Source organism: Cebus imitator, unplaced genomic scaffold (assembly GCF_001604975.1).
Source record: "Cebus imitator isolate Cc_AM_T3 unplaced genomic scaffold, Cebus_imitator-1.0 Scaffold81, whole genome shotgun sequence".
Taxonomy (NCBI): domain Eukaryota; kingdom Metazoa; phylum Chordata; class Mammalia; order Primates; family Cebidae; genus Cebus; species Cebus imitator.
In genome coordinates, this window is record NW_016107396.1 from 1,382,253 (window position 1) to 1,395,674 (window position 13,422).

The 13,422-nt window shown below is 36.9% G+C and overlaps 1 protein-coding gene across 3 annotated transcripts in view; it reads right to left on the reverse strand.

Moving 5' to 3' along the window:
- Positions 1 to 13,422, reverse strand: part of AKAP7 (A-kinase anchoring protein 7) — a 142,484-nt gene that overhangs the window by 109,341 nt on the left and 19,721 nt on the right. For all 3 annotated transcript variants that reach the window (XM_017533246.2, XM_017533247.2, XM_037740200.1), the window contains exons 3-4: positions 8,848 to 8,987; positions 252 to 388 (exon numbers count right to left, since the gene is read on the reverse strand). In XM_017533246.2, coding sequence (XP_017388735.2) covers positions 252 to 388; positions 8,848 to 8,987 — 277 coding nt within the window. The remainder of the gene's footprint in view (positions 1 to 251; positions 389 to 8,847; positions 8,988 to 13,422) is intronic.

Here is a 13,422-nt window from a genome sequence, read left to right on the forward strand (position 1 = left end):
ACTTATATTATAAGCATGGGCAAAACAATTACATAACCAAGGGCTACCACTTGATAACCATAACAGAGTTTAAAAGTCTAGATTTAAAAGAATATTACGCAGTACATTCCATATATTAACTATTCATTGGAATAAATTATATGGAGACTAGTTCTTTAAAATTTAGAATGTCTCTTTGGGTTCTGCTGTGCTTATTCATTTTAAAGTAATAAAATTTGGAAAATTATATTTAAGAAAGATATATTACTCACATGTTTACTTCATCTTCATTTAATAATTGCATCACCATCAGGGTAACATGAAAGGAACCATCTCTGACCATTGTTTGGGCCAGTCGCTTATCTTGTTGTATTATTGCATTTTGTAGGCTCTTAATTCCTTTTATAATCTAATAACACATATACACATACAGTGATTAGATATGCAAAATTTCTTTATGGTAAAACATAAATCAAAAAGAAAATAAACAACAACCAAAATTAGAACAATGTTAAGATTCTTCAACCAAACAAATGCTTAATTGTCTACTTGTTCTCAAACAGACAGTTGATTTGGACAGTTTAAATGGATGTGTAAGTTTTAAAGCATGATGACTGTCTATCTTAAGAGCACTGAACCCAATACCCTTATTTTGCAGATCAGATTGCTATCAGACTAGAAAAACCTCTCAATGGCCCTGCATATTTTCAGAAATGTGTCCTTGGAATACCCAATATGACTCAATAACTATGATCGTTCCTAAGAATAAGGCTTTATTCTTGCCACAGAAAGGTCAAGCCAGCAGACAACATTCCATTTCTGTTAGAAGCAATAATTATTTGTCTCCAAGTGAATGTGTCTGTGAACCCATTCCTCATGGCCTTTAGGATTTTTTAAGACAGCAATAATTTCAATAGAAATGACTACTGTCATTTTTCCAGACCTGTGAAGAGGGGCATTACCATGAAGAGTTGCAAAGAAGTCCAAATGCACACGTTAGAAAAACCAAATCTGCATCCAGAAGAAATCCCCACAGACCTGGTCCATCACCTCCCTTCCCCTCTCAGCACCTACTCCTCTGAAACAGGAAGAGGAAAGATGCATCTTCCCTCCTCCACTTTCAGTTAGATGCAATTCTAGTCAACTTCTAAATGTGAATACACTGGAAAGTAGTTTGAATGCAAAATAGCAAAATAGAAAAGAAAACAACAGCAACAGAGAAAAGAGAACACAGACAAGCCCTAAGGGAACAGAAGCTAGAAGCCCTGAGGCAGCAGAATTCGTGAGAGAAAAAAGGGAAAGAGTGGGGGCTAACAGTCAATGTAGAATCCATAAAAAAGCAGAGATGAGAAAGAACTGACTCATGAGCATAGCCAACGGCTCTGATACCAAGAGTAGCTGTTGTATCCTGAACAATGTTCCCATTATCTGCTAATGGGATTGTGCAAATCATGAGATGCTGTCCTTGGATCTGACTTCCCATTGACAGAGACTCTCTCCTTTGACCAAAACTTTAGTCAGACCTCTCTGAGTCTTCTGCTTGACTAGCCCTAACCATGGGCTTCTCTCTCTGTCCTTGTAGAATCTAGTTTCAGCAAGAATACTGCCAAGTCAGTTTAAAGAAATCCCCCACACTTGGTGTCTAACCACCCTGCATATCTCAGCTATCTTATCACCATAGCCTCCCTTCAGCAACAATCCTGCCCAGTCTGTTTAGCCAGAAACCCCTCACCCTTCTTCTCAGTAATTTTCCATTCACTGACCTCCACTCTGCTCCTTGGTTATAAACCTCCATTTGTCCTTGTTGGAGTTGAGCCCAGTTTCTCTCCCCAGCTGAGAGACCCCATTGCAGTGATCCCTGTATCTGCCATCATGGCCCCTCTGGAATACAGTCTGCCATACCATCTTTAACAAGTGTCATGAATAATTTTTTCTTTAGTATCATGTATCTTTAAAATAAATACACATCACCTAAAATAACCTCAGCATTTCTCTGTTCCTTATAATCTGTTAGATACCAACAGAGGAAATGGTGTTTTTTTTGTATGATGTTACACAGTAACACCTAACATTTCCCAACACAAGATGTCGCTTCTGTAATACTCAATAAAAGAATATTCATAGCCTAATAAATAAAATGCTCCAAACATAATGGTATACAAAAAAATCTTAGGGAGTCGCAGTTTCTATAGACAAAATGAAATTATAAACTGCTTGAGGGCAATGTCTCACCACATTGCAGTTGTGACATGGTAAAAGCCCCATAAAACTGCATACCTCAACCATACCTCCGCTTTCTGTTGAAACTGCTCTCTGTAACCCTGATGTGACAGGCAAGCAGTCCAAACCCACGCCATCTTGGCCCCTGCAGCTTGTAGTAAGTAACTAAGGTCTATAATTTCCACCCTACCCAGACAATGTGTAAACTAACGCTTATCTTGACTTCTGTGAACCACTTAGGTAACAATCGGAATGTCCGAAGCCCCTCATCCTCACCCCTGCCCAGGAGGTGGTTTACAAAATGTCCAAAGTCCACTGGCCCTTGGAATGTCCAAAGCCCCTCGCCCCCACCCCTGCCCAGGAGGTGGTTTACGGGCATAAAAGGTCTTAACACCCTCCTTTTGGGGCCATGGGTTAAAAAGACGGAGAGTCCTCCATGGCTGCCGGCAATAACCCTCTGAATTGGCTTAGTTTTGTCTAATTTCACGATCACTTGCTTACAACACAGTGCTGATAATAAAAAACAATATTTAAACAGTAGCAGCAACAACTATCCTTTACTGTGTCCTCGTTAGGTTCCAGGAATCACAGTGAATATTTTACATATCTACATTAGCTCAGTGCAGCCTCCCAACAGTCCCATGAGATAGAGACTGGTATTATCTCTGTTAAAATAAACTGAAACACAGACTTTAAAAATCTCAACACCATATACCCGCTCCAAAAGCAAAAAAAAAAAAAAAAGCAAGCAAGCAAGCAAAAGAATAAACTGCATATGAAAAATATGACAGAGGCACCTGGAGGAAAAGATCCAGCAGGAGTGAGGAGAAGTAGCTAGAAAGCAATAGAATATGGAAAAAGACCAAGAGGGGTACAAGGAGTTTGTCTGTTTATGAGAAACAGAAAGGAGAGGAGCAGACATGTGGTCATGGACTTAAGAACTGAAACATCAGGGAAGACATTTAAGGGGATTTTCAGAAAGTCTAATCAGTGCTAAGGTTTGAATGTGTGCTCCAAAGTTCATGTGCTGGAAAGTGGACCAACAATGCAGTATCAGGGGGTGGGGCCTAACAAGAGGTGTTCAGGTCATGGGGGTACTGCTCTTATGAATGGGTTAATGCTGTTACTGTGGAAGTGAACTTCCTAAGGATGAGTTAGTCCCCCCATTAAGATTGCTCACTGTTTCATTCACTCTCTCCCTGGCCCTCTCATCTTTCACCATGGGACAATAGCAGCAAGAAGGTTCTCGTCAGATGCTGGCTGGTTACTCAATCTTGGATTTCCCAGCTCCCAGAATTGTGAGAAATAAACTGCTCTTTATAAATTATCCAGTCTCAGGTAGCACAAAATGGACTAAGACACTATGTAACACAACACACTGGCCCTCAAAAAAAAATAAAAAGCCTTTAGTATAAGTTCACATTACTCCACAATTATTTTAAAGTTGGATTTTTGCATAGCCAAACTTAAAGTTGCATTAAAGATCATATTAGAAAAGCTATATGAAAGTACTTTGTAAGCTCTTCACCATTTGCCAAACAGAAGGTACACAACAGCACCAATACTATTCAAATCAGTGTTTTTCTACCAGTGCAATTTTGCCTCCCAGAGGACATTTGGCAATATCTAGAGATATTTTTGGTTGTCATAATTGGATAGGGGATTGTTACTTGCACTTAATACATAGAATATTTATATTTTCACACTAACTTAGTCTTCATTCTAACTTCAAATATTAATTATATGTAAATTCAGGGCAATGTTCAAAATTCTATCCATTTGTATGCTCCATATTCTGGTAAAATGTCCCACATGGTAAAATAGTTTTAGACCAATTAGTATCTTTCAATTATCGAGTAGCATATAAAACTGTAAGTGAAAACTGTAAAATACTTTAAAGACTATTATTTCTCTCAAGTCACACAGTACTTATGCAGGATTAACCCCAAACTTATGAAAATGTTAAGGTTAATCTAATCAAGCAATATCTTTCTAACAATGCTTTGATTCTCCAGATTATGTATTTCTTGATATAACGGTAATATTTTTCATGCTTTTTAATCTTAATTATATTCTTAAAAAGTAAAAGAAAAGAAAAACACCTTACAGTCTTCTTTATATGTCATATTTTAAAAATACCAATGACATCAAAGGCTAAGGGAAACTAATTTTTACAGCCATTATTTAAAATTCCATAAAATCATTAAAGCTTATCTGTCACCATAATCCCCAGCCACTGGCAGTGCTACAGAAAACACATTTTTGAAACCTAACACTATAAAGTCAAATTCAAATAAAATAGTGAAACTTGTAAAAATAAAAACTTTACCTAAATCTTAAATATTTCATTCACTGAGTAATTTAAGAGAATAAAAGCTAATATTCATCTGCTAAATATTACCACTCTCATATTCCACGTCTAAAAATAATGCAATTAGAAAATTTGTTTTCATATCTTTTAAACTTTCTAATTGACTCAAATCATATATGAGTTCAAAGGAAATGCCTTAAAGTTAGCATGCCTCTACATGAGAGAGAAGAGTTACATTCTAGGGAAAATGTCTTTGACCTCACCTTTTGATATTGTTTTTGGAATTTTCCTAAGCTGTTATTAATACATATATTGTTCCCAAATTTGTTGCCTGATTAAGACTTATTAGAAATATCACACTAATTTGCTACCTAATTTTTCTTAATTTTTTTTGCTTGTCCACAACTATCAAAGAACTTGACAAACTCATGATATAGCAATAATTGGAGTAAAAGTTTAAAAATCATCCTCAAATAAAGAATGTTCTTTATCTACCAGGTGCCTAACATACACACCTGATGACATCAAATACTTTTACTATTATTTTCCAGAAAAGAACTGAATGCACTAATCCACGTCCATATTTTCCTAAGACCAGTAATTTTCACATTGCAAAATTTTGAAATACACAATTAAATGTAACAAATGACTTTTAAAACCCCTGAAGAGGCTGGGCATGGGTGGCTCACACCTGTAATCCCAACATTTTGGGAAGCTGAGAAGGAAGGATTGCCTGAGCCCAGGAGATTGAGACTAGCCTGGGCAACATAGTGAGACCTTGTCTCAAAAAAAAGAAAAGAGAAAGAAAGAAGAAAGAAGAAAGAAAAGAAAGAAAGAAAGAAGGAAGGAAGGAAGGAAGGAAGAGAGAGAGAGAGAAGAAAAGAAAAGCCCCTGAAGAAAATCTAAAAAATTAAAAATATACTATTAGCATATTTTTAAAAGATATCAACAAAAAATTAATAATATACTCCTAATTTCAATCAGCTTCTGACTGTTTCTTGATTTTTTCAGTGTTGATTCTTGTATTATTATCTCTCAAAAGAAGGCATATAAAACCAATATATGGTTAAATCCAGTTAGAATTAATTTAAAAATTCTAGCCATTTAAGAAACATTTAGGATTTACTATATCCCCATCAAAATGTTTTCTTCTTTTCTTTTTAAACTAACATGCAATTGCAAGTTAATGGAAACACATACTTCCATATACTTCCAATTAGGATTTTTTAAAGCAGCCATCCTAATCCATTTTCTGTTGCTTAAAATATGAAATCAAGATTTTCCGCTAATAAAGAATTCCAAACTTCTAAGAATGTGTTTAAAATCAAAGACCAGTGGAATTCTGAATACTTTTTTCTTTAAAACTAGATGCCAACATGTAGAGGCTAAAAGTAGAGCAACTCATTGTGAATGTGCTAGCTTCCAAAAGCTTGTTTGCAGGTCACTTAATTGGAACTTGGAATACAGTCTTCCATTGAAACAATGTTATAAATGCTACTCTTTTCCCAAGGCTTCCCACAAAAGCTCATAAGTAGTTTAAAAAGAAAATTAACATGAGACACTTTAAAACAAACAAAAATGTGCTCAGGCGGAAGATACAAAATATAACTCCTAATCTTGCCTGATCCCTACATCTCTTCCCCATATTTGTACGTAAGCTTTAAGTGGTTAACTACAAATAAGTCTCCTGAAAGGGAAACATTAAATTACTTGGTTTCATGATCACTTGAAACCTGCATTTTCCCCTATTATAAGTTACCCTACCTCCTTCGAAACAAGCAACTGTTGTTGAACTTGTATTATGAAACTACCATTACATTGTATTTATTATTTTTAAATGTTCTGGTTTTAACTTGGAATGACAGAAACACGCCTTCACCATGAAACAACAGGAGAGAGCACAAGAGCGAGAGGGCGTGTGTGCGTGTGCACGTACTCTTGAACAGGCACCAGCCTAGGTATGGGCATGCGCTAACAACCTTGTGAGGAAGACAGGTGTAAAGTTGCAAGGATGACAAAAAACAAACAGAAAGCTGTGAAAACCTTTAGCTGACAGGAATGGGCAAGCAAAGTGGGTAGTTGACCTAGACTAGACAGGGTGGCCATGGGTAGAGAGGTTTGAGCTGAGATTCTGGCATTAACAAAACCAAGAGGAGCAAGGAGAAAACTCCAGCCAGGGAAGGTTTCTCTGGGACCGAGGGAACCTGGCATGCCCAAGGACAGATAGAAGAGCTCGGGCAGAAAAAGCAAGAGCTGAAAGGGAGAGGACAGAGCAGGCAAAACCTCAGAGAACAGGGAAAAGAGGTTGTCTTTATCCTACCAACAGGAAAATCCTGAAGTACATAAGCAGGTTGGTGACATGGCTAGGAGGGGAGGGGGCAGACACGGGAGTGACGCAGAGATGCTGCTCAGTCTCCCCTGGGATCAAGGAATACAGGTGACGGGAAAAGCATAAAATGAGCAGCCTAGTGAAAGCAACAACCTGAGGTGTTCATCGATCATCTACATTGAAAGACTCTGTCAAATCAAAATAGAGAATCTGGATTCTCTTCCAATCACCAATCTCGTGTCCGCAGGGAAGTCACTTCAACTGTCTGACTTTCAGTGTCCTTAGACCTGGCTTCTGTCTGACTGATCATGAAAGCAGCGGCACCTCTCACTCCCTGAGCTCTCCTAATCCCCATATGTATACATGATCCTAAATTTCAAACAACTTGCAAGTATTTTAACAAAATACATAATTACTAATTACACTAACTTTGTATCGCCTAAGCACTTTTAAGAACTATTTCACTAGGACTTTTCATTGTTATTTGTTTGTGGGTTTCTTTTGAGATATGGTCTGGCTCTGTCACCCAGGCTGGAGTGCAACGGTGCAATCTCAGCTCACTGTAACCTCTGCCTCCTGGACTCAAGCAATTCTCCCACCTCAGCCTCCCGAGTAGCTGGGACCACAGGTGCAAGCCACCATGCCCAGCTAATTGTTGTACTTTTAGTAAAGACAGGGTTTTGTCATGTTGCCCAGGCTGGTCTCAAACTCCTAGGCTTGAGAGATCCACCCACCTCAGCTTCCCAAAGTGCTGGGATTACAGGCTTGAGCCACCATATCTGGCCCTTATTAGGGCCTTTAAGAACTATTCCTCTCCCTGGTCACCAAATGGTTAGGATTCGGAAAAATAAAATAAAAAACAAGAAGAACTACTCCTCAACCAAAGGAATCAAATATGTATCAGTATAATCAGAATATGATTCTTCACTAAATCAAATCTAAAATTTTACATGGCTAGGTAACTTTTCTCTTTTTATGTATATTTTCTCCCCAGCTAAACTGTGTCACAGACTAGATATTTCCTAGAATGACCTAACATAATTTTTGTTTTGATATTTATTTTTCATTTTAATTTTGTTTTGATTTTTAACAATTTGTTAGCATTCCCTAGAGACATTCTAGTTAAACAATGGGAAAAGCAACCTGAAAATGTGCCTGGTCAAAGAGATTATAACCCGAAATCAAACAGAAATTCAGATCTGACTCTTAAATTGGGCCAAGGAGTGAAAACAGTCATTCTTCCAAGTGAGGTGTTCTTTCCTGAGGCATTTTAATTCCTACCTCACTGCTTCAGTAATTGTAATGAGATGCAAGAGTTTTCTCTCTCAGGGCTTTCTCAGTATGAGCTAGTTGGCTGGTTCCATTTTCTATTATTTATACTACATTAACTTTTCAGATTTTTAATAGATTTCTACCAAGTTTATGGTGCAATATTAAGTTGCTACAACACCAAGTAATTTTTTAAAGAAACTATGTTGAAATAATCACTATCATAAACAAGATTAAGCAGCAAGAAACCCCAACAGAGATCTCAGAATTTTCTTTTCTCAACTGGTCACTGCTCTCTGCTTCCAAAGGGTCCCTCAGATAAAATGAACAAACACTTGGAAATGACCTTGACATGCCATCTGGCAACACTTTCTTCAAGTGGTTTTTGCAAAATTACTGTTTAAATATGATTGCCTAAACAGTTTTGGAGGCTGAGATGGGAAGACTGCTTGAGCTCAGAAGTTCAAGGCTGCAGTGAGCTATGACTGTGCTACTCCACTCCAGCCTGGGTGACAGAGCAAGACCCTGTCTCAAAAAAATAAAAAAAATAAATATTTTCCAAGCATGTTGTTTAAATACATTTCTATTACTTAAATAGAAATATTCCCTATATAATCCTAGTAAAATGCCACCACCAAAGACTCTTGGAAGCTGAGAGCAAGTGGACTCATAAGCATTTAGTGTGCTTTAAATGTAGAATAAAATTTCACAGTAAAAATAGTTTTTAAAAAAATACCACCTCTTTGTTGATGATTGGAATGGACAGGAAATAGTTGGGTTGATAATCTTTTCGCTTTGGTTTCCTCTTCTTTACGCGATCACTCTTGATCCTTTCTTTTTCTTTACTTCTCTCCGAATTTATCTGAGGTTCATCAGTGACTAGAGGAAAAAAGTCAAACAATATGGCTAACACATTTAAACAAAGATAATGTAGTCAGGGAAAAATGGAAACATGTAATATATAAGTAGCAATCATTCATAACTATCATTTTCAAATCTAAAGAAGGAGTTTGCAAACATTTCTGTAAAGGACCTCATAGTAAATATTTTAGGCATTGCAGATCACATAGCCTCTGCTGTTAACTACTCAACTCTGCTGTAGATAAAACATAAGTGAGTGGGTACAGTTGTGTTCCTGCTTTATTTTCAAAGCAGGGTGATTAACCAGATTTGGCCCGAGGGCCACAGTGAGCTGACTCTTGATCTGAGGCAAAGCTACCAGCACCACAATGCACATAACATGAGAAAAGAACATTTCTTCATCCATTCTGCATAGGTATATTTGTGACTTCTAGGGTATAACCCCACTGCCATACAAAGTTTTGGTCTGTGGCCATTGTCACACTATAAACTATTTGTTGCAAAAATTAAGAGAATGCTTTGGAAAATTCCATAGCAATGGGGCAGAATAATTTTGTCTGCTGAATTTTGATTCCTACTTTGTAGGTGTTTTTTTTAATTTCATTTTTCTAATAATTCATTTTTATTGTATTTTACAAAAGTATCCACTCGCAACAAACAGGAAATTTTTTTAAAAACTGATCCTTAACAAAAAGGTACTTTGAGAAGCACTTACAACATCACTTTTTGAAGTAATCCTCATAATATTCATTTACAACATCTAACAATTCTAATTACGAAGCTATGCTCCAAGAAATAATGACAAAATCTGCGTGAAATGCCATCATCTCCTTTTTTTTTTTTTTTTTTAGCAAATTCTATCAGGGCTTCCATATGCATGCAAAACTACAATCCATTAATTCAGTTTCCGCCATGTCTTCTCAAATAGTACTTTACTGTTCAAAACAGAGTTCTCAGCAGGGCATGGTGGCTCATGCCTGCAATCCCAGCACTTTGGGAGGCCAAGGCAGGCAGATCACTTGTGCTCAGGAGTACGAGACCAGCCTGGCCAATAAGGCAAAACACCATCTCCTCTAAAAATACAAAAATTAGCTGGGCATGGTAACATGTGCCTGTAGTCCCAGCTACTTGGGAGGGTGAAGCAAAAGAATCACTTGAACCCAGGAGGCAGAGGTTGCAGTGACCCAAGACCACGTCACTACACTCCAGCCTGGACAAGAGAGTGAAACTCTGTCTCAAAAAAAAAAAAAGAGTACCTCACAGAGACTTCATGAAAATTCAAATATATTTTCTGAGGTATTATTTTGAAAAAGGAAGGGAAGAACCATTTTACCATACACTCAATCCTACTAGGTTGGTTGCATCTTTGGGATCAACTCTACTAGACCACAGTAACTACCTGCATACAATGCCTTAAGAAGGATTGTGAAAAGAAGTTTGGGCTCAACCCAGGGCCCAATGCCTGTGTGCATATGCAACCCTGATTTAACTAAATCCCTTATTTTACACATGCTAAAACAGAATAGCAGAAAAACTGTGCTACTGTATCAAACTGCTTCTCTATTGAAGTTCTGCATAACTAATTATTACTCATAAAACCACAGAGCAAACATAATTGTTCTTATTCTTTCTCTTTGAGAGATTAATATTAAACCATTTTAATGTCTCAAATAGTATTTTAATGCTAACATCTAAGAAAAATAGTATAGCGTGTTTAAAATTAAAAAGCTAAGAGTGTGTAGGATAGACGTCTTTTCTTTCCAGTACATCTATTTTTAAGGTCTACAAAATGGGGTAAACTAAGAGCAAGGTGGCCTGGGCAATGTATCATTATGAATTATGGCAAATTTATCTAGTGTGTTTGTGCATCTATTTCATCACTATATCTCTCAACAATATGTCTAATGATGAATGTGGCTAATGACAGCTCTTCATGGATAAAGGATACACATTTAAAATATAAATTATTATTAGCTTCTTTTACACATGTAAGCTTATCAGAACTTTATAGATTCTATAACTAAGAAATTGTTTGTAGCATTTTTATCTATGTTATAAGGATTACGTGAATTGTCTCATTCATGATGCCATTGGGTTTTACTTCTTACATAAGAGTTTCAATACAGCAAATGAAATCAATATCTCATTGGATTGCCTGCAATTTTAGATATCTACGAAAAGGTCCTATATCTAACTGTAGTAACATGAATTAAATGTACTAATCTTAAACAGAAGCCATAAAATATGCTAATGAAAAACACATATATTTTAAATCCACTTCGAAATAGATTTCTAGCCCACCACCATATATTGCTAATAAATTTGTACTCTGAAAATGGAAGCCAATTTTAATATAGTTGGAACCAGAGCACCTGGGTTAGAATCCTGGTTCTCACACATACTGCTGTGTGACTGTGTGCTTTTAGATAAGCACATAAACTCTCTTTACTCAGTTTCCCTCTGTAATTTTAGAATAATAATTATAGCTATTTCATAGGATCGTTTCAAGGATTGAGTGAGTTAATACAAAAAAATATTTAAACTACTTCCTGGTACAAAGTAAACACTATCATTAGCTATTATAATTATTAGATAATACCCAGAACTAAACATAATTAGGAAGATAAATCTGTATATGCTAAAGAACATTTAGGAAACTCCAAAAAGAAACAGATGATTTATAAACTCTCAATTGTTTTTACTTATCCAGACCACTTGTACCTTCCATGAGTATGGAAAATGAGGAACTGTCCTGAATAGTTTTTTGTTGTTGTTTTGGTTTTGAGACAGAATCTCATTCTGTCACCCAGGCTGGAGTACGGTAATGCAATCATAGCTCACTGTAATCTTGAACTCCTGGGCTCAAGTGATCCTCCCACCTCAGCCTCTCCAAGCAGCTGGGACTAGAGGTGTGAGATCACATCTCATTAATTTCTCATTTTTTATAGAGATGGGGGTCTCACAATGTTGCCCAGGCTGGTCTCGTACTCCTGGGCTCAAGCAATCCTCCCACCTTGGCCATCCAACATGCTGGGATTACTGGCGTGAGCCACCACACCCATCCCTAAACAGTTTCTTTAATTGAATATAACGTTGAAAAATAAATTTCAAAAGCAAGATCCCCCTTTTTTTAAGGTAAAATTACATATCAATTCTAAATAAGTTTCTAGCACCCATCCCCTTATATTTTATGGTCTAAGTCATGACACAAGGCTAACCCCAAGCAACAAGAATGCTGGGATGGTGAATCTGGCAGCTATCAACGTGTGCTGGGAAAAAAGGTGCAGCAGTAGTTGATAAGGTGACTAGTACTGTGTGTTTCAATCTATAGAGGCAGCACTGGATAGTGAAAAGGCCGATGACCTGAAGACTAGATTTCCAACAAGCATCTTTTAAGTAAGTTCCTTAATGGGTTTATCTGAGTACTGAAAAATCTTACCATTCCTTGGAGAAAGAGCTAATTGCAAGTCTGGAGCATACAATGTAAGAGAGTTCTGGAAATTCAGACTCTCCTGAGATCATATCAGAAGATCTCTAAAGTCAATTTAAATGTCTTCCCATTGGTTGAAGATGGGACAATTTGGTCACCAAACAAAAAACTTCAGTGGTGTTAAATATATCAAATATGCTTAAATCCATCTGTTCTGAATGATACTTAAAAAAAAAATTAAAAACAAAAGCTCACAGGTCACTTTTGGAGGAGTCTAAAGAATCATTATTCTAAATATCTGCTGATACAGGGGAAAAGTCAAGCATTTATCCCACCTGTCCTTATAACCAAATAGTCATATAGGAAATTAAATCGCTAGCTAAGGTAAAGTTCTTTATAGAAATTTCAAGCTAATGAATGCAAAAGGATAGAGTTAGAATATCATCATTTCAAAATACTTAACAAACAGATCAACCCAATGACCATTAATGGATGATCCATCACATGGAAGGCTGATGAGGAACTTTAATAAGATACATTATAGTAATAAGGCCTGAAGCCACTGATCAATCTTAACATCACAAAAAGGCAAGACAAGCAAACATTATTTGCCTACTTATGTCACACTATAGGAAATTCAAAATACTATCTTTGTCCAGGCATAGTGGCTCATGCCTATAATCTTAACACTTTGTGAGGCCTAGGTGGGAGGACCACAAAAGTCAAGGAATTTGAAACCAGCTTGGGAAACACAGCAAGACTCCATCACTACAAAAAATTTACAAATTAGCCAAGCATGGTGATGTGTACCTGTAGTCCCAGCTACTTGAGGCGGGAGAATAACTTAAGCCCAGGAGTTAAAGGTTACTATGAGCTATGATCAAGCCACTGTACTCCAGTGTGGATGACAGGGTGAGGCCCTGTCTCTCAAAAAGAAAAAAATACCATCTTTGGAGCATTCTTGCAAATGTTCAGAAATTTAATTAAGCCTCTTGACCTAACTACCAGTTTACCAGAAGTGTA